Genomic DNA, 27,688 nt, shown 5'->3' on the forward strand with positions numbered 1-27,688 from the left:
TTGTATGATGGTGTATTGTATGATGGTGTATTGGTGTATTGTATGATGGTGTATTGGTGTATTGTATGATGGTGTATTGTATGATGGTGTATTGGTGTATTGTATGATGGTGTATTGGTGTATTGTATGATGGTGTATTGTATGATGGTGTATTGGTGTATTGTATGATGGTGTATTGTATGATGGTGTATTGGTGTATTGTATGATGGTGTATTGTATGATGGTGTATTGTATGATGGTGTATTGGTGTATTGTATGATGGTGTATTGGTGTATTGTATGATGGTGTATTGGTGTATTGTATGATGGTGTATTGTATGATGGTGTATTGGTGTATTGTATGATGGTGTATTGGTGTATTGTATGATGGTGTATTGGTGTATTGTATGATGGTGTATTGGTGTATTGTATGATGGTGTATTGTATGATGGTGTATTGGTGTATTGTATGATGGTGTATTGTATGATGGTGTATTGGTGTATTGTATGATGGTGTATTGTATGATGGTGTATTGTATGATGGTGTATTGGTGTATTGTATGATGGTGTATTGGTGTATTGTATGATGGTGTATTGGTGTATTGTATGATGGTGTATTGGTGTATTGTATGATGGTGTATTGGTGTATTGTATGATGGTGTATTGGTGTATTGTATGATGGTGTATTGTATGATGGTGTATTGGTGTATTGTATGATGGTGTATTGGTGTATTGTATGATGGTGTATTGTATGATGGTGTATTGGTGTATTGTATGATGGTGTATTGGTGTATTGTATGATGGTGTATTGGTGTATTGTATGATGGTGTATTGGTGTATTGTATGATGGTGTATTGGAATAATTCAGTATAACTGTTAGACATTGATAAACGGCACTGATTCTAAGGGAACGTGGAGGTGGAGGGGAGGAGGAGGAGGGGAGGAGGAGGAGGAGAGGAGGAGGAGAGGGAGGAGGAGGGGAGGGAGGAGGAGAGGGAGGGGGAGAGACACGAGCGGGTGAATTTAAGGGTGAACGATGAATTCGATGAACTGGTCGTACATGGATTAATAATAGATTGAGTCTCATCTCCAGCTATATTCATGAACTAACTCACGTTACTCCACAATAGACGTGATCTAAATACAAACCAGGTCCCCTGATCATCAAATCTGATTACAATATCTACACTTACCAAAAACTGTGGAACTGCACTGTGGAACTGGATACTGAACTGTGGAACTGAGTCTAGAACTGTGGAACTGAGTCCAGAACTGTGGAACTAAGTCCAGAACTGTGGAACTGAGTCCAGAACTGTGGAACTAAGTCCAGAACTGTGGAACTGAGTCCAGAACTGTGGAACTGAGTCCAGAACTGTGGAACTGAGTCTAGAACTGTGGAACTGAGTCCAGAACTGTGGAACTAAGTCCAGAACTGTGGAACTGAGTCCAGAACTGTGGAACTGAGTCCAGAACTGGTTCTAGCAGTCAATAATTAAGTAAATCCATTCTATGTAAACGTGTATTATTTATTGATTACCCATTAATTTAGTATAAGTTGAGAATTTCCACAATTGATGATTTTGTCGATCAGAATTACATTTAGTTAAAAACAACGATTGATCATTCATATAATCTAAACACAGACCACTCTGTACGTGAACTATCCGACCATTCTACAACAATAAACAATACAGCAATCAATATAAGTCGATTCTTAGATTATATACAAATTAGGTTCCAGATATATGCAAATAAGATTTCATTTAAGAAGCTACATATTTGGTCTAGTCGGTAGAGCATAAGGCTTTAAACCCGAGGGTCCGGGGTTCGAGTCCCATACCGATGGTCTACACTTTTTTTTACCTTACTTGCGCAGTTTTTTATTTAAGCTTGATATCGATTAAAAACTGTTTGCTGAGTTTAAGCTGAATGGCTGATTTTAAAATCCCTTGCCCCCTCCCCCTCCCTCCACAGACGGGTATACAGTGATTATTTACCGGTTTATGGAGCCAGGTATCATTGACAATCCGACAGGGATATGATATAAGTCTTTGAATTCCGCCCTGGACGTGTCTGGCAACACAACTATCAGCATCAACTTCTAAACGATTCGTCGGCGTTAAACTGAAAAACTAACCATACAAAATAACAGTTAGTGAGCGACCCCTAGTGAGAGGGCCCCTAAATAGTGCAGCCCCAAAAAGTGGGGCCCTTGTTAGTGCAACCCTAGTTCATAGACTAGTAACACTCCAGTTAGTATGCGAACCCTACTGAGTAACACTACAGTTAGTATGCGACCCCTGGTGAGTAACACTACAGTTAGCATGCGACCCCTGGTGAGTAACACCCCAGTTAGTATGCGACCCCTGGTGAGTAACACCCCAGTTAGTATGCGACCCCTGGTAACACCCCAGTTAGTATGCGACCCCTGGTGATTAACACCCCAGTTAGTATGCGACCCCTAGTGAGTCCCACCCCAGTTAGTATGCGACCCCTAGTGAGTAACACCCCAGTTAGTATGCGACCCCTAGTGAGTAACACTACAGTTAGTATGCGACCCCTAGTGAGTCCCACCCCAGTTAGTATGCGACCCCTAGTGAGTAACACCCCAGTTAGTACGCGACCCCTGGTGAGTAACACCCCAGTTAGTACGCGACCCCTACTGAGTAACACTACAGTAAGTATGTGACCCCTAGTGAGTAACAACCCAGTTAGTATGCGACCCCTGGTGATTAACACCCCAGTTAGTATGCGACCCCTAGTGAGTAACACTACAGTTAGTATGCGACCCCTAGTGAGTCCCACCCCAGTTAGTATGCGACCCCTAGTGAGTAACACCACAGTTAGTATGCGACCCCTAGTGAGTAACACTACAGTTAGTATGCGACCCCTAGTGAGTCCCACCCCAGTTAGTATGCGACCCCTAGTGAGTAACACCCCAGTTAGTACGCGACCCCTGGTGAGTAACACCCCAGTTAGTACGCGACCCCTACTGAGTAACACTACAGTTAGTATGTGACCCCTAGTGAGTAACAACCCAGTTAGTATGCGACCCCTGGTGAGTAACACCCCAGTTAGTATGCGACCCCTGGTGAGTAACACCCCAGTTAGTACGCGACCCCTACTGAGTAACACTACAGTTAGTATGTGACCCCTACTGAGTAACACTACAGTTAGTATGCGACCCCTGGTGAGTAACACCCCAGTTAGTATGCGACCCCTGGTGAGTAACACCCCAGTTAGTACGCGACCCCTACTGAGTAACACTACAGTTAGTATGCGACCCCTAGTGAGCAACACCCGAGTTAGTATGCGATCCCTGATGAATAACACCCCAGTTAGTATGCGACCCCTGGTGAGTAACACCCCAGTTAGTATGCGACCCCTGGTGAGTAACACCCCAGTTAGTATGCGACCCCTGGTGAGTAACACCCCAGTTAGTATGCGACCCCTGGTAACACCCCAGTTAGTATGCGACCCCTGGTGATTAACACCCCAGTTAGTATGCGACCCCTAGTGAGTAACACTACAGTTAGTATGCGACCCCTAGTGAGTAACACCCCAGTTAGTATGCGACCCCTAGTGAGAGAGCCCGCTAATAATGCGATCCAGTGGGTTGACCCCCCAGTTACTGGTCTCTCTGACTGGGAGACCAGTAACAGTGGGATCCAGTCTGACTGAGTCTGGAGTGGACTAGTCGATTCTGTTATTACCCTATAATCTCCAAACTTAACACAATATTTACAATGTATTCAAATCATTACTTTATTCATAAATAAATAGATATTTTACCTGGTTTCCTCCCTGCCCGTGACAGACCATTAGACTCATATGATCCTGGCGACCTTTCTTATCAACGCAATGATTCGTAAAACCATTTCGAATCTGAAAATGAAAAGTAAAATGATTGAGATTTGATACCAGTTGTACTATACCAGCTAAACCGCTTATATTTAGCACCAGTCCAGTGTAAGCTGATTATGGATGAGGTGGAAAGGGATGAGAGGGAGGAGAGAGGAGAGGAGAGGAGTGAGGATGAGAGGGAGGTGACGGATGAGGGGAGGAGAGGAGGAGAGGAGGAGGAGGAGGAGGAGGAGAGGGGAGGAGAGGGAGGAGGGAGGCGAGGGAGGAGGGGAGGAGAGGGAGGAGGGAGGTGAAGGAGGAGAGGAAGGAGGTATGCTTACCTCGCCGTTCGCTTTGTTCTGAAATGAAGGTCGATACATCTCCGGGTAAATATTATCTAAATACCAACTAAAACTTTTACACTTCAATTGTTTTCGGAGAAGTTTTCTAGCTGTGACGTCACCGAAATTTTGGCCGCGAAGGTGACCCCGTTTTCTGTAGAATATCTCTTTATACTCATCGAGCCAAACCTCGGCGATTCTCATACAGTTGCGCAGAAACGTAACGACGTTTCCATCCGGGAACTTATAGGGCTGCGAGTTGCGGAATATATGACCGACGTGTGAACAGGGAACGATCTCTATAGAACCGCCACACATCCAAACCTTGAAAATCAGAAACATTTCACTTTATCGCTCTGCATTCATTCTACAGTTCCACAAACAGCAGCAGCAGCAACAGCAGCAGCTACATTTTACCTTGAAAGATAATTCTAAATTCTCTCCACCCCAAATATCCAGTCCTGGATCATACATTCCCAGCTCCAGGAAATAGGATTTGTCGATTGCGAACAATCCACCAGCCATTGTTGGGGATCTGTTGATGAAAATGTTTAGAATATATCAATTATGTATATACTGTAACATTTAAACCTCCGTAACAATCATAATTAAACGGTGACAGTGAGAACCAGTGATCAGTTCAATGGAGGCGAATTTTGTAGTAATTGGATGAATTAATTGACGGTTTGTTGTCAGAAGCTCGTGACTAAAAGTGGCAACGTATGACGTCTCTGATTTCAAATAACATCGTTAACATCAGTAGATAAACTACTTCTAATAATAATTCGAATTATTTTTGTTCGATTCTTCATAATCAGCTCTATCGTCTCTATATTCGTGTGCGTCGTTCATTCCACAAATAGTTCATCTTTATTCATAGTGAAAGTGACGTCATAGCTAAGGACATTCATTACGTTGGTGATTTATACAAATGATGATTTTTAGTTAGTAAATTGAATTAGAAACACAAATCAGGACTCGAGAATAGAGATGACTTCAGTAATGTAACGACTTATCCAAGTTTGACTGTTTATTTGGCTTATCACGAGCCGAGACGATTATGTGAATATCGTTGACCTGTTTGAATCGAAGGTGGGTCTCCTGGTAAAGCTAGATTACCCTTTTGGAGAATGATAAGCATTGAGCTGCTGTACTAAGCCTTACACTAAGAAGCCTGCACTTCAGCAGGGATCCGAAGTATTTTTTTACTATTTCATCAAAAATGCAGTTCTAAGCCGCGCCTCAGAATCAGAGAGACAGGAATTTAATTGTGAACGCATTCCACGCGTTACTAACTGGTGACGGATGACGCAATAATCTGCGTGAAATTTCAGTTTATAGTTCCAGCTCACAATATGGCTCCGTTTTATTACCGGGAATAAAAGGATTCGAACCCGCTGACGAGAGTGGCGGGTTTATAGCTTATTAATGAATAGTTTAATCGAAAATAATTGTTTCATTAGGCTTCGTCAGTCTTCTATTAATTGATCGTCGACTGTTATACGCTATCCACGAGGCACACGCTATTTCAGATATAACAACACTGACTAGAAGATAATATCAGTTTCAAATTTAGAAAAGAATGAGACTGGTTGAACCATCTACAACCAGACGCCCTATAAACAAAAAAGAATTACGATCCTAAAAGAAATGAAGAAATACACCGTTATATACCGCTTACTGATTACTGTATTTCATAGTAAGAAAACATATAACAATTTTTTGGAATTGCGATATCAACCTCGACAAATAATGAAGATTACACATCAGAATAAAAATTCAATCTTTGTATCGCCTCAATTCCTATTTCAAATATTCGCTGTTAAAGGTCACTGCACACAATGTTGTGTGTTCGCTGTATCCAATATTTACATGTAACAGTTAATTGAATCAATTAAAGAGAAAATAGTAGGAGTGACGGACTGCGCGTGCGTGGGATTCATTGTAAATATACAAGTGTCAAATAAGTAGATATGCAAATGAATTGCAAATTTAAATGATATCCTTGACCTCAGGCAGTAAGATCAGTTCAAGATAAAAAAAAGATATGGGAGGAGTCCGTTACATCGAATACTTCGCTTAAGGAATTTAAAAAAGACAAGCGCCCGGTATGGGACTCGAACCCAGGACCCTCAGGTTAAAAGCCTGATGCTCTACCGACTGAGCTAACCGGGCTGCTGCTCCATTGTACTAATAATCAGAATTTCGAAAAACCTGTCGACTTATGTAAATGAGATGCAAAAAAGATGTGAGGTAACTCACCTGATTGGGTAAGATTTATCGGGTCTGTTTTTGAGTACATCATGAGGTACATTGCCCCAACTGAACTGTAGAGTCCATTGAAACACACCTCGAGTGTTCTCATCTACAGCACCATAACTACAAAATACAAAACCTACATCTCTATACCGCGTAAGAATTTACCCCTGGCACGTGAGTCCTTGTGGGCTAGAATGAAACTATTGGGAAGTAAGGAGACCCTGGGAAGTGAGGTAGAGTGGTTATTCAACTATTAAGATATCGACGAAATCGCTATAAAAAATATCGGAAAACTTCACAGGAAATTATGTTTAAACAATTCTTCTGTAAGCTGAGTGTTTGCTGAATATTGATTTAATTTATGTAAACTATCAATAGATTTATCACAGAAAACTTACTCGTTGAGGGGATCTGGAGGAGTCCACGGGTAGTCTATAGGGAGTCTGGGGTATCTGGAGGAGTCCACAGGTAGTCTATAGGGAGTCTGGGGTGTCTGGAGGAGTCCACAGGTAGTCTATAGGGAGTCTGGGGTGTCTGGAGGAGTCCACAGGTAGTCTATAGGGAGTCTGGGGTGTCTGGAGGAGTCCAAAGGTAGTCTATAGGGAGTCTGGGGTATCTGGAGGAGTCTTAAGGAGTAGGGAGTCTGAATATGTGTGGGGAGTCCGATAGGAAAGGATTCTATCATACAATAATAAAAGAAGTTGCACTTTGATGGCAAATATCGGTCAGTAATATACATAGGAACTATAATGATAAAAGTTTAATATCAGATCATTTTAACGTTAGGTTTAGAATCAAAGCCTCCAGAATATTTCGGTAGATAATGTTGTAACTATTGGTCAGTGTGACACGTATAAACAGTGTTGATGTCAAACAGGTAAAAGTAGCAGCAGCAGCAGCAGCAGCAGCAGCAGCAGCAGCAGCAGCAGCAGCAGCAGCAGCAGCAGCAGCAGCAGCAGCAGCAGCAGCAGCAGCAGCATTCTAATCTCAGATCTGATATATATACATTCTCAAGGGGGTATTTAGTTGTTTACGGGCCACGGATTTTCTATAGAAACTCATTATAACATGAATAACGCGACAGACTAGAGCAGCGACGCTGGACGGATATCGAGGCTAGGGTTCAGTTTAGCCACTTTCCCTAACAGCTAATAACATACAAAATTGAAGGTTGGTGATTCCTTCAGTGGCGCCCCCTAGCTGGTAGATAGACGGATGATTACTCCATAGGCGCCCCCTACTGGTACTCACTCGAACGTTTCCATGTTTATATTATCGATAATAGGTGCCACTACGTGTTTCCGGTTCTGTCGTATCCGGTCTAACATCGGTTCTAACCAACCAGTAGTGACCTCTATATGTGAGTCTAAGAACGTCAATGCCTCTCCTTTCGCAGATTGTACACCGATCATCCGGGCTCTTATTAACCCTTCTCGTTTTGGCAGACGTATTATCCGCACTTTAGGGAATCTTTCCACATATCTATCGAGCCGTTCTTTCAGAAAATCTGCAAAATGAATATGAGATTAATCATTTTGTTCGATGACACCAGGGGACAGCACAAGAAACCGATAATCGTTCTGAAATACACAATTATAACCGTTATTTTTGAATTCAAGAGTGAGATATATTCAGTTTGTTTTTTTTTTTTTAATTTGTTTTGCTTTAAATTGGTTGGGATTGTAGACAACCCAGCAGATCCTCGGCGTATACACTATATACGTGACGTCAGTTAGTCCACGAGACGATGTGTGTCCATTCAGTAATAAACTCTTAACAGAGAGACTGAGATAGATAGAGACAGCGAGGCTCTCATCTTACAACCGAGGAGAGGAGATGGTAGAAGATATTTTATCCCATCATCCACGCGAACAGTCGAGTTATGAATCTGAACTGATCTATATAAATCCAACTATTGACAGCATTAATGTCACTGAATTACAAACAGACAGGGAACGACGATATATAACAATTCATATCTCAATATCATCATTTCAATCAGTCTCTGTGTTGTACCGGGTATGGAAAGGTTACAGTTCCGCCTGATGATGGCAGTCTTTAACCGAAACATTGCTCGAAATAGAAACCAGAACTTTTCATATGTGAATCTGTTGTGGAATATTTCTCTTGTTATTCACTGATATTGTGTGTATGTTCTCGATTTCTTTAAAGGTTACTCTGGTAAGCGATGATAATAAGAGTGAAACTCGATCGATTTATCGTAATTACGACGAACCCAATCACTATACGAACTTACACCTATCCAAATAGTAAATCGAATTGAGAATCAAAAATAACAGTGATTTCAGTGATTTGACGACTTTGACTATTGTAGCTACACACGTACCAGACTGACTGAAATCGTCAATTAGTAAAACTTCCTCGACCAACTCTGGTGGAGATCTGTTGATTATACTGTGTATTGTACGTATTAAAGCTGACCAAGATTCCTCACAGAAACAAACTATTATACTAGTCTTAGGAAGCTTATTGTACGGGTATTTCTTCGTCTTACAACTGAAAAAAAAACGAGAAAACATTGGCATGATATGAAATTTCTTTAGTTTAGAACTTCATTTCAAAGGAAAGATGGATCAGTTTAGGACATGAAAAAGGGCATCTGAGCATAGAAAAAAAATACAAACGCCCGGTATGGGACTCGAACCCAGGACCCTCAGGTTAAAAGCCTGATGCTCTACCGACTGAGCTAACCGGGCTCACGAATGTGACAGTGGATCAGTGAGAAGATTTTTTGGATGACGACGACGAGAACGAATTTTTTTGAATATTTCAATGTTTTCATGTATGTGATTGGAATTCAACGACTTAAAATTCAGCATTCCTCGTGGTCGATGAATCATTGCTGTTAGGGTTCCTCCGTGGGTTTTTTTTTTTGCTAAAACACGCGCTTTTAATATCTAAAAAGAATTCTGTACATTTTGTACGATTTAAACGACTAAACTAGTTTTCGATCAGTATTTGTGCAATTACTGTGTTAATTGTGTTATTTGTGAGAGGGAGAGGGAGAGGGGGAGGGAGAGGGAGAGGGAGAGGGAGAGGGAGAGGGAGAGGGAGAGGGAGAGGGAGAGGGAGAGGGAGAGGGAGAGGGAGAGGGAGAGGGAGAGGGAGAGGGAGAGGGAGAGGGAGAGGGAGAGGGAGAGGGAGAGGGAGAGGGAGAGGGAGAGGGAGAGGGAGAGGGAGAGGGAGAGGGAGAGGGAGAGGGAGAGGGAGAGGGAGAGGGAGAGGGAGAGGGAGAGGGAGAGGGAGAGGGAGAGCCTGGAGAGCCTGGAGAGCCTGGAGAGCCTGGAGAGCCTGGAGAGGGAGAGGGAGAGCCTGGAGAGCCTGGAGAGGGAGAGCCTGGAGAGGGAGAGCCTGGAGAGGGAGAGCCTGGAGAGGGAGAGGGAGAGCCTGGAGAGCCTGGAGAGGGAGAGGGAGAGCCTGGAGAGCCTGGAGAGGGAGAGGGAGAGCCTGGAGAGGGAGAGGGAGAGCCTGGAGAGGGAGAGGGATGGAGGGAGAGGGAGAGGGATGGAGGGAGAGGGAGAGGGATGGAGGGAGAGGGATGGAGGGAGAGGAGGGGGTATACCATGCGTAGAATCCATGGTATAACAGTGATGATTAAAGCTGACTGGTGATTGGATGAATCGAACAGACTGTCATCAACCAATCACAGTTCAGTAATGATAAAATGATCCGCATCAACTCGAGAGAATGAATCAGTTTTAGTAAGAAGAGATAGAGAGAGAGAGCAGACAGATTGAACTAGGAGTAAATATTAAACATGGTTTCGAGTTTAATAACAGCGGCAGTGTTAGCGATGTTACTGGTTGGAGGTATAGTTATAATCGAAGGTTCACCAGCAACAAAACGACAATTAATACATGAACAATTTCCTGATACTTTCTCACCGGCTCAAGGTAAGAGAAAAAGCGCAATACAGAATCGAGTTCCACTTGTGAGTTAACTGTCAACTCAGAATCCAGTTCCACAGTTGTGAGTTAGAGTTAACACTGAACTCAGGATCCAGTTCCACAGTTGTGAGTTGGAGTTTACTGTGAACTCAGGATCCAGTTTCACAGTTGTGAGTTAGATTTAACTGTGAACTCAGGATCTAGTTCCACAGTTGTGAGTTAGAGTTAACTCTGAACTCAGGATCTAGTTCCACAGTTGTGAGTTAGAGTTAACTGTGAACTCAGGATCTAGTTCCAAAGTTGTGAGTTAGAGTTAACTGTGAACTCAGGATCCAGTTTCACAGTTCTTGGAGTAATCAGACTGATTACTCCAATCACGATAAGTTTACTCAGAACTGTGGTATTTGATGCAGCTTCTGGCTGTTGAATACACATTGTGTATCATCTCCTAAAACTCTGTTCTAAATGTCTATGTTTTCATCTTAGATTAACTTTTTTGTTCTAAGATATCAAAAAAAAACTTTTGAATCTGTTGCTTTACGTGTATAGGCTGTTCTTTAGACACAATTCTACCCCAATTTTAAGCATTAGGTTCGTAGTGAAAAGTGGCCAGTTTCTAACCCCCCCTTCTCCCCCTCCTCCTCCTCTCCTCCTCCTCCTCCTCCTCCTCCCCTCCTCCACCCCTCCCTCTCTTCTCCACATAGATACGTGCGTTCTTCATAAACGATTCTGTCCTCAATAGATATAGAACTGACCATCCACAAACGCTTTATGCTCAGCCTCAGCTTTTTTCTGGTAAATGTATCCAGTTTTTGTAGATGGGTAGTTTTTCTAATTGTCTATTGATAGCGATGTTGATGGTTCTCTATTCGTCCATCTATATATCGTGTTACAATGAATACTAGTATATGTTGTATTATAGAAATGAATACTAGTATATGTTGTATTATAGAAATGAATACTAGTATATGTTGTATTATAGAAAGTCGATGAAGTAATGAGAGATTTAGGTAGGTGAGGTTTTCCAGGAGATCGAGAAAAACGAAACGAACATAAACAGAGAATTGAATCACTATTTCAGCGAACAGTTTGACGTATATCAATAATTATCTATTAGATATTTATGCGTCATATAAAAGTCTTTTATTCCAGACACAAATCCGAATCGATCAATTACTGAATGAAATAGAATTAATAGATTTCTCAGAGTTCAGCGACCCGTTGAACCAGCGCCTCAGGCCGCAGCGACCCGTTGAACCAGCGCCTCAGGCCGGTTTTACAGACATTGAGAACTATAAGACGGAAGAGTCAGTGCTTTTACCTGGGAATTAAATCAATTGATATTAGATTGTTTACTTTCCTCCGGGTAAACCGAACCCTTTTACATTGTGATACAATGTGATACAATCAAAATATAAACAGCAGAAATTATTATCGAAATTCTGTTATTTCAATATTGGTAAATTATTTGTAACAAATTACGAGATAAATATTTCTAAACCCTAAACCTGACACACCCTGACAGACGACCACGTGACACACCCTGACAGAGGACCGCACCTCATTAATCTATCGGACTAATTCATATTTATCCTAAAGATTTCAGACTGTTCGAGACTCGAATGAAACTGTGTTTAACCTGACTTCACAGTTAACAAGCAGAGAATGTTTATCTACTATTCAATTATTTATCAGTTTCACGTTTTTTCCGATATTTTCTCTAAGACGGGATGGGACTGACTCACAGCGATACGAGGGCACACTGTGGAACTGTGGAACCGCGGAACCGTTGAACTGGGGAACTGGGGAACTGTGGAACCGCAGAACCGTGGAACTGGGGAACTGCGGAACCACGGAACCGCGGAACTGCGGAACCGCAAAACTGGGGAACTGTGGAACTGCAGAACTGGGGAACTGCGGAACCGCGGAACTGCGGAACCGCAAAACTGGGGAACTGTGGAACCGGGGAACTGCGGAACTGGGGAACCGCGGAACTGCGGAACTGCCGAACTGGGGAACTGTGGAACTGGATCCAGAACTGTGGAACTGGAAAGCTGCTTTTTGTCTTCAGTCTGAATCCATCTCATGTAGAATCAATAATATTCATATTCTTGATATGATATGATTTGTTTTCTTAAGAAGTTAATTTCTGTACGAACAGCAGATAAAGAAGAGTCAGTATTGAGCGACTGAGAGGATTTATTACTGCCAACTCTTAACTCATTTATCATATATAATCTAATTCCGTGACTGACAGAAAATTCACCCGTTTGAAAAATCGTCTATAAAAACAGTTTTTTATGTAAGGAATAATGACGTGTTTTATTACGTTAGATCCAACATAGAAGACTCATTAGTGACGTCACGATTGTAACTTCCGCCTGTTGGTTATCAATCATGTAATAGTTAATTAAAAACTGACTTTTACGAGTGTGATGAAGCTGTCTGTCTCCCTCTCCCTCCCCCTCACTCCCTCTCACTCACCCACCCCCTCGTTTAAAGAAGTGGTAATTAATACCGCTAGGGGGCGTTAGTAGGATTGATTAAAAGTGGAAATACGTCAATAAAAGATGATTTGATATTGTTTTTAAAACAATGGATTTATGTAGCATATGTTTTCAGACAAGCTGAGAGTGTGTCCAATCGATATTATAAATCACCACTCATATCTCCTATCTGTACAACACTGTCATGTGTGACAGTATAGGACTGTGTCCGATACACAATTACCTATTCACAGATAGGAGAGGAGGGAGAGGGGGGAAAGCGAGGGAGGGGGAGAGTGAGGGAGAGGGGAGGGGGATGAGAGAGGGAAGGGGAGAGTGAGTGAGGGAGGGAGGAAGGAGTGAGGAGGAAGGGAAGGAGAAAGAGGGAGGGAGAGGGGAGTGAGAGTGCTGTTGTAAATACTGATATTGACTATCATCTATTCATTCTGTTTTCTCGCTTGTTTTGTTAATTATCAGCAGCAATTTTATTTCCATTTCCCTCGAGATGATTGCTGAATATTATCACATTAAAAACCATAAATCTTGCCTTTCTTTATTCGCTTAATTAGAATTTACGACATTTTTGAAATGCGTTATATAGAAAAAAATTGTACCCAATTGCTTTTAGTAGAAACCTCTTGAGAGGATTACTGTTAAGGGAAAGAGAGGGTGACAGTCTAGAGGGAGGCTACCTCTCTAGGGGGAGGCCACCTCTCTACAGGGAGTCTAACTCTCTTAGGGGGAGAGAGGTTGACAGTTTCTCCACAGGGACTGAATTCTATAAGGAGGGATGTGGTTAAGATAATAAGTGGAGGTAGATGTTGTTTTATTCTGTAACTGATGAAAGACAGCGCGGATCAGATCAGAGATTTATACAATAATCATAAATATCTAAATGGTTTCGGTGGTTTTTATTAACGAGATCTGATTATATATAATTACTCATAATAATCCACACTAACAGAACAATCTCCTTACTCTACAGACAACTAGTATCCACCAGTCATCCACATGTATGAGACAATCCACAGTTATCCACACTAACAGAACAATCTCCTTACTCTACAGACAACTAGTATCCACCAGTTATCCACATGTATGAGACAATCCACAGTTATCCACATGTATGAGACAATCCACAGTTATCCACATGTATGAGACAATCCACAGTTATCCACATGTATGAGACAATCCACAGTTATCCACATGTATGAGACAATCCACAGTTATCCACACTAACAGAACAATCTCCTTACTCTACAGACAACTAGTATCCACCAGTTATCCACATGTATGAGACAATCCACAGTTATCCACATGCAAGAGGCAGCTCGAATTCCGATTCTGATCTTATACTATCTGTGTGACGAATACGTTTATGGGATTTTAGTCCCCGGGGCTAAAATAAACTCAATTTGATTGTAGATGATTGTATTCCTGGGATCCATTCATCCCAGACACATTGCCACCCCAGCCTCTTATAATGATGATACTAGAATTAGTTTTAGGTAAAAAGATATAAATTTCTCAATCTTTTTTTTCGATTTAGAGTATGATATAGTTGGGTGTAGTCCGTGTGAAATCCCTCGACTAAAATCTACTTTCACGATTCTGTGAAGCGTAATATTTCATAATAACATTCTGATGACAAAATTCACTGAGTGCAAGGGTAGAAATAATCGTCGAATCATCAGTTTATCATCAGTCTTATAGAGCTCCCGCGCAGTAGGCCTACAGTCAATAACAGCTCAATGCGACCAGAACGCGTGTGGAACTAAGCCAACAAAAAAAAACGATTTAAACCGATTTGGAAATCTTCAAAACAACATTCATGAATAAAATGATCTTTTGCCCCGGGATTTAGTAGAGTTTGCGGTAGCGTGTCAATGGACTTTAACTCAGACACTCGTGTTTGACTCCAGTTTAGGGTGCTTCCGAGAATATGACGTTCTTAAGATAGTGAAAGGAGACACGATATAGAAATATTAGTCACAGTTTGAGGATTAGATAAATTCCAAAGAGCAGCAGCAGCAGCAGTAGCAGCAGCAGCAGCAGCAGCAGCAGCAGCAGCAAAGCGATTCTAGCAGAAGATTCGAAATAGTTTACGTTCTGAAATATTTGGTTGCGGCTCTGAATATGATTTCCAGATGATGTATAGTCAGACACAGTGGACTGGTAACCAGGAGTGGCTATCACTGGAGGAAATATCGACACGGAATTATCACAATTTCATATGCAATAATTATACATTCAGACAAATATGTTCGCTCGAAAAGAAAAGATTTCAAATTTACAAGATTCGAAAAGTTTAGATCTCAAATAAGGCAGAACATTACGAAAGTGCAAAACAGGAGGATTTCTAGTATTCCACTATATTGCTTTCAAAATCCTTGACTAAACGAAGACCCGCGCACTTCACTTTTAAGAGTGGATACATACTGTAAACATTGATTTAGAATATTCCAGAGCAGTGTGTACCCTTGTAGAGCGAGGAGACTCACTCTGTAAGTCTGAGAAGTTGAGTTTAAACCCGCTACTACGAAGTTAGTTCACGAATTTACCGCCGACGTTATATATAGAGGCAGCACTTAACGGTTGTAATATGATACAGATCGTAATTCCTACTGTGGCATGCGGGTAATCGAGATATCTCTTTCTAAGTCAAATTTCATACGTTATTCAACACGATGCAATTTAAAACGTATATTTAAAGCAGCAATCAAACTTTATTTAAGAAGAAACCGATTTTGAAATGAGGTTTAAGCCACTTTTTGTTGAGCTATTTCGTATTTAAGTATGGCGGTAAAGCGGTAGCGTAGTGATCACTCACATGCCACAGTTAGTATTCAATGTCAATTCAGTAAATTCAACAGTCTATGCTCGCGCCGGTTCGATATTCATGTCATAAGATCATACCTAGTTTTATTCTACCCAAACCCCTTCTATCATAGACTATTTTTTCGAAAGTAAATCTTATTTCTGAACTTGCTCTATCTATCTTATTATATTTTCTATGCACATTCCTCTTCATACAAAAAGTTCATCTTTTTTCGTGTCTACACGAGAATTTTTAAATTCATTTCAATAAACAGCGTATATAGAAATCGATAATCAGAAATCAGACCCGCATTTATCAACGTTTTGGACCCGGTTTTAAACGAGTACGCCTGTACTTTGAAAAACCTATATTCATAGTTTTACGAGTGAAGAATTTCTTTTTTTTTAGTAGTAACTGAAAACAGTGAGAAAGAATTAGCTCCCCCTCCCCCTCCCCTCTCCCCTCTCCCCTCTCCCCTCTCCCCTCTCCCCTCTCCCCCTCCCCTCCCCTTTTCACCACGCCTGACTGGTCACCACACTGACCAGACACACCAACAAACACGGTCAAATACTACTGGATTATGGTCTAGTGGTTAGCACGTCTGACTGGGATGTGGGAGGCGGCAGGATCGAGGCCCGCTAGGGTTAGGGTTAGTGCATCAGAGTTTTGTCAAAATGTCGGCAAAATGTCATCTTTTTTAATATATAGAGAGATAAAAGGGATTAGTCTTGGCGGCAGGCACCAGTGTCTCATGGTTTGTTGTCTTTTACAGACGCGCACGCCCCAAAAATCATCCTCGTGAATTCGAGTGTGCTGGAGTATATTAATGAATGAATTAATGAATGAATGAATGAATAAATGATTGAACATAAATAAGACAGGTTTTAGGCTCGGGTCCAGTTCCAGAACTCTAAAATCAGATCATTTTCAATGTTTTAACTGAGAACTGTCTGAATCCGGCTCCTAAAGTTAGAGCTTTTCAGATTGTTTGATCTCTTGAGTCCTGAGACTAATCAAAACTCTCTTGGGAACTGGATGGGTCCCGGTTGCAAGTTCGCACTATATCACATGCGTTGTTAAGATTATTAATATATTCCTGAGAAGTCAAACGACTATGAGATATAAATATAATACACGATATCGGAGTAATTCATACATCTCACATCGCTATGACATAACCCTCGATCATATTCTATAAATAATTGTGTCCTTGACAACAATAAAACTCTAATCTCAGGTTTAACCAGATGAATTTCTCGTTTCAGCGTCTCATTTCCAAGACGATTCGCTATTAGCTGATACTGATGATATATTCGGAACGTCACCCGGATTATCGGTGTACGATGAAAATATGTGGGGAAATTATCTAAAACCGGTCAGAGAAATAGAGAAACGTAGTGAGTATCAATAAAACCCCACATGCCACAGATCACTTCAACGTCCCGTATAATATGATGTAAACTGTTATTTACAGGTAGGAAGAGGGGCGACGTGAACGCGCTGTTGGCTAAATTGATTTCGATGTCAGAAAATAGCCCTAGAGGGCGCGTCACCCGCTTCCGGTTTGGTACTGGGAAATAGATGATTAGTTCAGTGAAATGATGATAGATGGCGCTAGTAGTTGATTCCACGGGATTTGATTGGTCGATCCAGTTACACAGTAGATGTCATTTAGTCCAGGTCCACTAATTGGAACCAATGGGAGTTTGGACTAGTCCTAAATCGAAGCAGTCTCACGGGCCAACCGACCCTCGCCCCACACATCACGACCTGTTTTTTCTAGAATGATCAGAACACAATAAATTCACAAAGTTTATTCTCTTCTCACTGAAGTAAAAACCAGGAATGAGAAAAACACCTGAAATTCCGCTGTAGTTATTTATATGAAAATACACCGAATTATATTTATTTTACTCTGATAATTGTTTGTGTATGATTTGTTTGTAATCCTGGATTGAGAAAAGGTTCCACAGTCGTGGGGCAGTGTGGAGAACAGACAGATGCTGCTCAGGTACAGCACAGGTGCAGCACAGGTACACAGGTACAGCACAGGTACAGCTCAGGTACAGCTCAGGTACAGCTCAGGTACAGCACAGGTACAGCACAGGTACAGCACAGGTACAGCCCAGGTACACAGGCGCAGCTGTAATACAGCTGTTCTGGTTTTAGTTTGTTATCATTTTGAATGATGTCGTGAATTATCACAGATAGATAAACAGAATTGCGACATCTGTATCCAGTTGCACAAGGGTCGATATCGTGATTAAACCCCATTCGGCTAGGTACGTGACGTAGCGAGTGCAAGCAAACTGAGGGACACGTGGTCCCGTCGGGAAATCGAGGGATTGGAAAGTTTTTTCTAGTCAGGGATCGAAAAACTAGAAAACTACTAAATAATACTACATGTATTTCTCTGAGCAAATTATAAGATCTCTGAATGAAATAAAGATGGCGCTGATACTTACACGTCATGTCTGACGTCACGCAGGGATCTCTCGACGGATATCATATCACTAACGTATAAATTAAAACGAGCCTCTTTCCAACCTTTATTTATGAGAGATTTAACTTCATCAGATTGTTTATCCTTATCAATACGAACCCCTCGACCATTCATACCCGGTGCTGTCTCATCACGTGGAAAGGTCACCACCTCATAATTATGAATCTGAAACGCAATAATTTGTTTATTTTGTAACAAATGTAGCGATGTGGACCATGTATCCCACTAGATACCAGTTATCCCGCTAGATGGCGAGCCAATCATTATGATAAAAATCTACCAACGACTAGATTTTGAGACTTAAATAAATCGTGGAAATTATGGGTAGATTTCATCCTGGAGTCGTTGTCCTAATGCACACTGTTGCCACCTGTTGGATCCTAGCATGCCACAGTCGAATGGCCGGAGTCCCCCGTTAGTTTACATATTGTTAACAGTTCTAAAAGTATTAAATCATTATCACATAAATGAATAGTAATAGTTATAGTATGATATATCGGGTGGGTAATCTGATATATCGGGTGGGTAAAGTGAAACAGATGTTCGATATATTCTGAGATTAGCAGTTATAACTATTCTTCAGTCTACAGCCTCCAGACTGAAGTGAGGGGCGTCCAGATGGTCTCGACACTGTCGAGAGAGAACGGCTCCAGATGGTACAACTACAGCACACATACACACGACTCCCCAATCAGAACGATCCCATTGTTTCTAGCATTTACATTGATTAACCTACAATTTACGTGATTTTAGGATAAAGGTCTCGCGCAGAAGGGCGCGAAATAGTTTTAAGAAAAACTAATGATAACTCGTGCGAACGATTTTCTACCAAATATGGAAAATGTTGGCAAAGAAAGAGACGAAACCTTAGGTGATATCAGAGAATCATCCACGAGAGATTACCACGTCCATCGGATGTCTGGCGGGTCCAGACCTGGTGAATTATTGGAGATTAGTCAATGTTATTGTTACATGGACAGCGGGGCTAGGGTTTACAACGAGTAGTGAGATAGTGACAGATGAAGGCAGAATTCTAGCACCAGCATTTCACCGAAAATGATTAATTGAAATATTACTTGTTCATAAAATGGCACAATGTTGAGTTTAACATCTTTATCCGGTTCAACTTTATCCGGTTCAACTTTAACTGGAGCAACTGTAACTTTCTCATCTCCATCTCGGCTGCTGCTGATGTTGTGAACATTTTTCGGTATAAATTTCAGAGCTGCGTTACTGTCAATATTAATAATATTATCGCCCACACGGGGGCGCTGTTTAGGCGAACTATTGTTTTTCAATAATCTCTCGTTTATATTAAAAATCCAGAAATCTTTTTTACTGCTTGAAATCATTTTCTGGTCCATTAAAATCAACAAAGCGATATCCGCTAAAAGCCAGAACAATGACGTCATAGTGACAATCGTGATTACTTTAGTGCGAGACATTGATCCAAACATCTTTCCTGAATTATTCGTTTGAGCCATTATAGAAATATCAATCCAATTCCGGAAGTGGAGTTTACAACACTTCCTGCACAGAGATCGGTGTAACAGCTGATGTTAATAACGCGAGATTAAGAATTAAAACCTTGTTTTGAAGGGATTAAAACCCATGCGCCGCTGGGATAACAACAGTTCACTCAGTGAATGTGATCGATTTTGATTATGTGGCAGTCAAACAGTAACGACACCCGGTGCCTCAGCAGCGCCAATCGGCTCGCTCGTTAGCTCGGCGTCTGTCACACATGTCACACTTCCTTTCTCTCTCTGTGCAATAATCAGTAGTTTCAATCACATATTGTGGTGGATTGATTCCTGTCAAAAGATACGAAATCACTGCTGAGGGTGGGGGTCTGATGTACTCTCCCGGGACATCAGACCCCCTACCTCAGCCGTTTCCAGTCCCCACATGGATAATGTATCTCTTGCTCCGAGCTGATCCAACGCGAGCACGACATCCCCCCCTCCCCACCAACCCGGTACCTCCAGTCCCCTCCCGTCAGCTTGCGGGGTTGGGCATCAAACCCGAGTCGCGTGCGTGGACTCCCGTCCCCTGTACCCTGGTGGACCCCAGCCACTCCCACCCAAGTACGTGCGGGACTTGCGGCTTCGGTACATTTGTCTTAGTTGATGTGGCATCAGCGGGCAACACCTCAAAGGCCGTCCCCGTCGTGAGGTTAAATGAATAATCCAATAGGTTTAGTCTTGGGATTGGAACCAAGATCCAATTGCGACTAAATTTAGTCTCAATAAAGCCTAAACACATTTCCCGAAATTTGAGTTCAAATGACGCGCGTTAAACAATACAGAGCGTAACCTATCGGTGAATCTAGGAACTAATCTAATGCTGGGTAGAATAGAAATCTGATCGACGAATGGATTTGGAATTAGGGATGTAATTAGCTATCTATAATGAGTATTTCTAGTGAAGCATTGAATTGAATAACTATGAAGATCTTATTTTGTGAAGGTGATAATTTGAAACAGTGTAAAAGTTGTTTTTATACTTTACAAAAAACACCGTTTATAAACGGCGGGTAGATTTGTATGTTATAAGTACAGCAGTGAGCGCTCGTTTCGATCAGAAGGTCCGGTGCCATTGGAATTTGATCGTTTACCTGATTTACTACCTATGTTCACATAGTTGTATATTGTATGCTGATGGCGTCCTTTGACTTTCTTTTATTTATTTGACCAATTCCATCCTCTGTATCGCCACCCCCCGAGTCGGGATCGAAGTTAACACGCTTCATTTCATCTTTAGTCAAATAAACAATGAATAATTCCTCTTCCTTCCATGTTGCGCATTCATTAATCGAACAATTATTTGAAGCACATCTAGAATATCATTTATTCAATCAATCGTTACAATATATCATCTATAATACAATGTAATATATTTCATACATTGAATGTACATATTACATAAATACAATGTATCATAAAATATTATTTTACAAATTATTTGCAACTTTAGATAGAACTATAACGTTACAGGTGACATTTGGTTAATCCAAACATGATGATAATACAATAACTGATTATAGAGGGGGCTGCAGCTGCTCAAGACTAGGTTAAAGTCAGTTTAATAGCTAGTGAGGTCAAACATTATCTTTACAATTCATCAAGCAGAATCCGATTAATTTCTCGAATGTTTCAGTTTTTTCAGTAATGTATGTTTTAAAGCTAGTTGTTTATCTCTAAATGATCGTTTTTGTTTACGTAATACTTTATGTTTAACCATCATGAAAGGTTTTGATTTACGTTTTTCAGAATTAGTCGTACTCGCGTGTTCGTTCATACGTTGTACTTTATAAGCGTATTGTTGTCGGTCGTTGCGCCCGGCGATAACAGTCTCTAAACGTGAATCTTTATCGTGTGATTTTTTCTTATGAACGAGTTCGATGTCGTCTAATTTCACGAATTCTCCGCGATCGATCGACTCATCCAATTTACGCTTTTTACCTTTACCCGACGTCGCCGACGTTTCTTTTTGAATTTGTAAAATTCGTAATTTTTCGAATTCGTCCTGGGATAAAATGCGACCGGCTGAAACGACTTTAGCTCGTTCGATTCTTTCCTCCTTCGTTAGTTTCTCCACCTCCTCATTCTCCTCTAACTCCTCATCGGATGAGTGAACGACGTCTACCCACGATCCATCGCTGTCATCTTCATTTTCATCTTCGCACGATTCCCATCCATCCTCCTCGTTTTCCTCTACCTCATCGGGAGTCTGCAGCGTTTCGGCTCCGGGAATGAAATCTTTAGCGGTCGATGCGGCGTATTCCGAGACCTCGACTTCTCGCGAGGCGTCCGTGGGTTTTCCCCGATCTCGTTTATGTAATAATTCCGGATTCGTTTTACGGAATAGTTGTATAAGAGACCGAGCGGCCATTATTACACTCTTATCTCGATGCGTTTTATACTCGGCTAAATCTCGTAATAGATCGGTATTCATCGCCAGCGGACACCGAGCGCAGATTTCTCGTACAGCGTTTAAACCGACCGCCATCACCTCACCGCTGTTACGTTCCGTGATGAAATTATTAGCGATCGTCATGACGATTGATTCGATAGTATCGGGCGGGACTAACTCGTGACTGGACTGCGCCGCGTACTGCAGTAGTTTGGTCACTTCGCGTTGATGCGGTTGAAGAAAACGTTGAATAAACGGATAGAAATTAAGAAGGAATAATTGATGAACTCCGATTAACCTCGACACGAAATTAATCATCATTAATTTCACCTCAAATCGCTCGTTAGTATTCTCTAACTGACGGAACATCCTTTCGGCGAAATCCTGAGGATCGTGAAGGTGATGCAGAGCCGTGTTGTCAAATACTTCTTTCTTCTGTTTCTTTTTATGTTTTTTCAAGGCGTTAAGAGCGCGATCGAGACGTTTCTGTCGTTTACGCGATTTCTTACCGACGCGATGTTGTAGTTTCAATTCCGTAGCCGTTTTCTCATCTTCGTCGTCCGAATTATCGCTATCAGCGCCACCTTCCTCTTCCTGTCCGATAAAAAACTGTATAGAAGCAACGAGTAATTTAGTGATTTTAGAGAAACACGCCGTGCTGATCACGTTTACAGTTTTAGGATCTTTCCACACATTTCTACGATAAAGTTCGATCATCACATCCAGCGATTGTTTAGCCGCGATCGCGTTATTATCTTTTAACATTTTATACATAAAATTCTGTAAATTCGAGTTTAATTTCATGTTTTTATGTTTTGAATTGACGTTTTTGACGTCTTGAACGATGTAATTATAAAGAGTTTTACGCAGCAATTTATCGGAACATCGAAACAGTTCGAAGAATAACTCGAGCACAGAGGGCGCCGGTATCAATCCTTTATTACGCAATAGAATCAACGCTTTACAGAAACTGAGCCTCATTTCCGGATCGAGAACTGTTGCGTGTTGATGTAATAAATCTCTCAATTGTTGCGGGAAATGTTTCAAATCGTCGCTGTAGCAACCTGAAATCTGCGCAAGGAACGTCACGAGTTCGATAAGAGTTTTCGAATGTTTTGACGGAGTCAACATAAAAATATCGAGGTTTGATTTATAATGATTGAATTGTTGAATGAATTCATCGCGATATGAACCCGGGTCGCGCTTTATTAGATTCTGTAACTGTGGTAGGTTGCTGGGCAACTTGTTACCGCGACTGTTACTCATTGTTGTCACACGCCTCGTAACAAATAAACTGTAAATAACAATAGAAATATAAGTTATATATAGAAAATTACACATAGCGGAAAAAGGTTGGCTCCTGAAGACGACTAATTAGGATAGTCTGGTTAAATAAATTTACAGCTAATAGGAAACTTTTCTGCTGTTTTCTTGAGTTATATCAGTGTTGGAATGTTGGATTCTATCGATACAACGTCTCAGTTTCACCAAGCCAAGGCCCGGGGTGAAATATACATCATTGATTGCGGATTGAAGGAATATGAACCCGCAGACAGCAGCTCCAGTTGAGTGAGGAGATACTGACTGAGGCATGTGTGAGAGAGAGAGAGGAGATAGAATCCCCAACCTTACAGTGATACAGCACAGCAGTCACACACTCCGACAGGTCCAGGAGGGAGGTCGAGAGGAGGAGGGAGGTAACTACAGACTGACTGTGATGTCGATGATGACTGGTGTGGTGGAGTGAGGATGGGGCGTGTGGATGGAGTTGAGAGAGAGGTGTCGAAGCCTTGACACTGAGGGGTCCACTACAGCTGTACTCTACCGGACCTATAACATACAATACATCTAACAATTACAGAAAACTAACCAGATAAATCTCAATAATCGCGCAACACCAGAACCCGGAAATAAAAACACGTGGCTGTGTGTATTCTATCACATGCAGTAGGAGTAGGTTCAAAATGAATACGGGTTCGAATCCTGAATATGTCGTAATCAGTGGCGTAAAGTTCAGTCCTGATTTATCAGTCTGAGTTTGTTCAGAAATATTTCTATCGAAAAAAAACATATATTGACTGGAAATCCTTTTTGTTTATGTTAACATATTCAACTAAGTTACGTTTCTGGTACTATTTAAAGAATTTCTCGATTTTTCTTCTCCTTAGCTGTCGAGTCCGGCCCGGATTCAAAGAATTTATTCTTAATATGAAAACCACGCGCTTTACCAATCTAATCCGTCGTTTCGCGGTTCCTGAATTTTCAAAGGTTAAAGATTACTACTTTAGTTCACAGAAATTCCGCTATTGCAATTCATAGGGGCAGCACTGAACGGTTGTAATCTGATGCAGTCTTGCTATTTTACTGCGCAGCGCCTTCAGTGGAGACCTTCCAAGCGAGGCTCCGATGTTGCTTGCCTTGTACACTAATCCTCTCTCATCCGCCGACCACACACTGGTCAGACTGGTTGGGACTATCTTGTTCCTGGCTGATGGTCGTGTCCGCCGGGCCAGAATCCTACGTAGTTCCTCAGTAAGGCCCAAATTCAGTTCTCGTATCTAGTCGACTAGTGGTCGGAACTAATAACCGAATGCGCTTTATTTCCGAACTATTTCCAGACTATGGTTCCGACTAACTGATATTCGGTTTCACTTAGTTCGATTATAGTCGCGACTAACTCCGATAACCAAAGTTCGCCCAGCGTACGTGGGCCACCAGTCAATTTCAGTCTCCTCGTGATGGAATGAAAATGTTCCGGAATTTTCTGCAAATTTTTCAATTTCGAAACAACTGATTCCAGACAGCTCGGTGTAGGTTAGCTGTGTTTGTTTCAATACTCTAAATTTCGGCACAATTTTTCCTATTACTCGTCGTAATAGTTACCGATATGAAATTGATTTATTTTCCTCTAGAGAAAAAATGAAGCTTTCGCAGAAAATTCCAAAACAGGTTCATTCCACAAGTTCGAATTGTGAGTATTGTCCCACTGAAGTTCTCTTCGTCGAAGAAGGCTGAAAATCTAATCTTAGTCTTAGAAGTTTTCCTCAATGTCCAAGAGAAATGTGTCTGCTGCTTTCAAGGGTTCGAATCCAGCCCGAGTTGTCATGTGTCCACTGACGAAGGCTGCGACAGTGGGTCCGAATCAGGAATTAAAACACGATGTTCCCTTATTCCGTAGAGGTATAAACCGGGTCTAGAATAATTATAACGAGACAAGTATAAGTATACAATATAGGTTTATTTGACGCACAAGCTTTCGCTACTAATCAGTATTTATAGGCAGACTGACACTAATTAGAGAGAACCGAGTGAGAAGAGTAATTACAAATACATAATACAATACATAATACAATACATGGTACAATACATATCATATTACAATATATGGTACAATACATAATACAATACATAATATAATATATGGTACAATACATAATACAATACATATTACAATACATATTACAATACATATATCACAATACATAACTGAGTGAGTTGATATAATATGATTAATTACAGAACCGCAAAATAAGTGATGTATCTTGGATGCGCAAAAAGACAAATAAAATGGCACGAGATTACATCAAAATAAAATGGCGCGAGATTACATCCAAATAGAAATGCGCGAGATAACCTCCAAATAAAATGGCGCGAGATGAGACTTCGAAATAAAATGGTGCGAGATGAGACTTCGAAATAAAATGGTGCGAGATGAGACTTCGAAATAAAATGGCGCGTGAAAAATTTAATTCTATCATTTTAATGTGTAATATTGTATAACTGTATATTTGTCTATTGTTTTATATTTGTATCACTGTTATCTGTATGTGTTTTGGGGGGTTAATAGTCCAACCCTCCTAACTCTACATGTGTTAACGTTTATATAGTTTCTAGAAAAAAAGTTGTCAAGTCCAAATCGTCAATTCCTCATCCTACCAATGTCAAGCTTAACCCACAAAATCGTGGAAGCTTCGTTTTAAGGGGAGGGGTGAGGGTGGGGGGCGTTGGATAATTGTGAAATATATTCAAAATGCCTAAGATTTAACGGTTGAAATTATGTTTTAATTGGGGGGTCAAATAAATAGTTAAAACTAACATAAATTCTATCAATTCTATTTATCTACAAGAACTATTAGACATGTCATACAAGTCGCACCTGAATTTTTTCAAGCCACTCTGTCATCATCATTCAACTTCGGGTTCGATCTTCTGTGGCCCGGGGGGTCTTTTTCTTCTCACTGAAATCATGGACGTATCAACTCTAGTTGACAAGTCCACGCTGAAATATGTCCTACCTTATTCAATTCGGACCGCTCTTTTCTTTCATCAGTCTGTTGTATCTTCCATGAAGCTGTAACACTGGGTACCGGTACCTGTTAATTAAACCTAATCTAACCCTAACCTAAAGTGCAACTATTTTTTCCTAAATCTAAACCTATAAAACATAATTTCGACCGCTAATGTTAAATAAATGTTCCACCTACCTTACAGCAACCTTGTTACGCGGATGAAGCAGCAATTTGAAAATTTAATCCTTTTATTTAAGAGTCAATTTCAAAGTCAATTTTAAATTCCGTGTCCTGTTGCCAAAATCCAGTTGTATTAATAACAAATAGTTTATCAGCTCAGCTGCGTTTGTTACAATTCTCTTTTTCTAAAACGTGTCCTATCTGAGCAATATCCAGCGACAGAGACTTCTTCGCCGTGTAGAATTTCCAAGTGTAATGACAACTTGTATGAGCGCCCACTAGTTTTTAACTGACCCCCTTAAAATTCGTAGCCGGTGATTGGTTGCATCACCGATAACAAAAGCTTCGGGGAATGATTTCAAAAGGTATTGCAGGTAGGTCACTGGCCATTCTTGAATTGCGGTCAATGGCATCTTTTCTTTTGAAGTTTGAAAATGCTTCGAAGTTTGAAAACGCTGAGGTTATGTGGCGCTAATCGGCGATTATCCGGCCGGTTGCGTTGGTCTAGGCGTCGACATGAAGCCAGCCTTAGACGTCACTTCGCGGAAGGAAGTTTAGAAAGTGTGAAGAAAAAAGTGTATTGAGTGTCAGAATATTAATACTTTCACCCTCACGCAAGCCTCATGGTTAGCGGAGCGCATGATCGGTTAAAAATATGCACGCCAAATTCAGACAAATTATGACAAATCTGTTACCCCGTATATAGATACTGAAATAATCATTTAAGTCTCACTCTTCATAACTGCTGTATTATCAAAATATATAAAAATATCTACTTCAGTATAAATTATAATTAATGAAATTGAGCATATTATTCCCCAATTTTATTAACATTATAATTAAGGATTATATTCTAGACTCCAATTCTCGTTTTGTTACTGAGTGGATTTCGTTATTCAACTTATTCCTGTTTTATAAGGAACACGTGTTTTATGTATACCGGTAGTTATTGCGTTTACATGTTGAGATCACGTGATAGCATGTCACATGTAGAAACAAAATGGCGGACCTGGTGTGAAAAAAAATTCGCATTTTACTGTGGCATGTGAGGAATACAGATCTTTTCTTAAGTCTAATTTCATTCGTCACTCAACACTAGTTTCTTTGAAATTAATAACTGTACCAACTTTAGAGCTTTATAAAAGGAAAGTCTGCTTTTGAAATATATA

The 27,688-nt window shown here is 40.9% G+C and overlaps 2 protein-coding genes and 2 non-coding genes across 4 annotated transcripts; 1 reads left to right on the top strand and 3 right to left on the bottom strand.

Moving 5' to 3' along the window:
* Positions 1–1,503: 1,503 nt before the first annotated feature.
* LOC141905265 (uncharacterized) lies at positions 1,504–25,878 on the bottom strand (the record flags this gene model as incomplete). Its single annotated transcript, XM_074794091.1, has 12 exons — positions 1,504–1,650; positions 1,975–2,109; positions 3,770–3,862; positions 4,162–4,485; positions 4,579–4,696; positions 6,424–6,540; positions 7,672–7,927; positions 8,768–8,937; positions 18,098–18,300; positions 19,212–19,522; positions 21,279–22,797; positions 25,855–25,878. Coding segments are annotated over 12 exons (3,417 nt in total), but the record flags the coding sequence as incomplete, so codon positions are not given.
* Trnak-uuu (transfer RNA lysine (anticodon UUU)) lies at positions 6,264–6,336 on the bottom strand. The gene has a single exon. It is a non-coding gene; the product is annotated as a tRNA-Lys (tRNA).
* On the bottom strand, positions 9,065–9,137 carry Trnak-uuu (transfer RNA lysine (anticodon UUU)). The gene has a single exon. It is a non-coding gene; the product is annotated as a tRNA-Lys (tRNA).
* On the top strand, positions 10,156–17,496 carry LOC141905717 (uncharacterized). Its single transcript, XM_074794706.1, has 3 exons — positions 10,156–10,334; positions 16,898–17,029; positions 17,107–17,496. Exons 1-3 carry the CDS (start codon positions 10,199–10,201, stop codon positions 17,211–17,213), a joined length of 375 nt encoding a protein of 124 aa, XP_074650807.1. The 5' UTR covers positions 10,156–10,198; the 3' UTR covers positions 17,214–17,496.
* Positions 25,879–27,688: the final 1,810 nt, after the last annotated feature.

This window comes from Tubulanus polymorphus, chromosome 5, assembly GCF_964204645.1.
Source record: "Tubulanus polymorphus chromosome 5, tnTubPoly1.2, whole genome shotgun sequence".
Lineage (NCBI taxonomy): Eukaryota > Metazoa > Nemertea > Palaeonemertea > Tubulaniformes > Tubulanidae > Tubulanus > Tubulanus polymorphus.

Bases quoted from the DNA above. Each gene is read 5' to 3' on its own strand.
- LOC141905717 (XM_074794706.1), top strand. From the start codon at position 10,199: ATGGTTTCGAGTTTAATAACAGCGGCAGTGTTAGCGATGTTACTGGTT. The intron at 10,335-16,897 runs GTAAGAGAAAAA...TTCTCGTTTCAG, and splicing joins TACTTTCTCACCGGCTCAAG to CGTCTCATTTCCAAGACGAT. The intron at 17,030-17,106 runs GTGAGTATCAAT...TGTTATTTACAG, and splicing joins CAGAGAAATAGAGAAACGTA to GTAGGAAGAGGGGCGACGTG.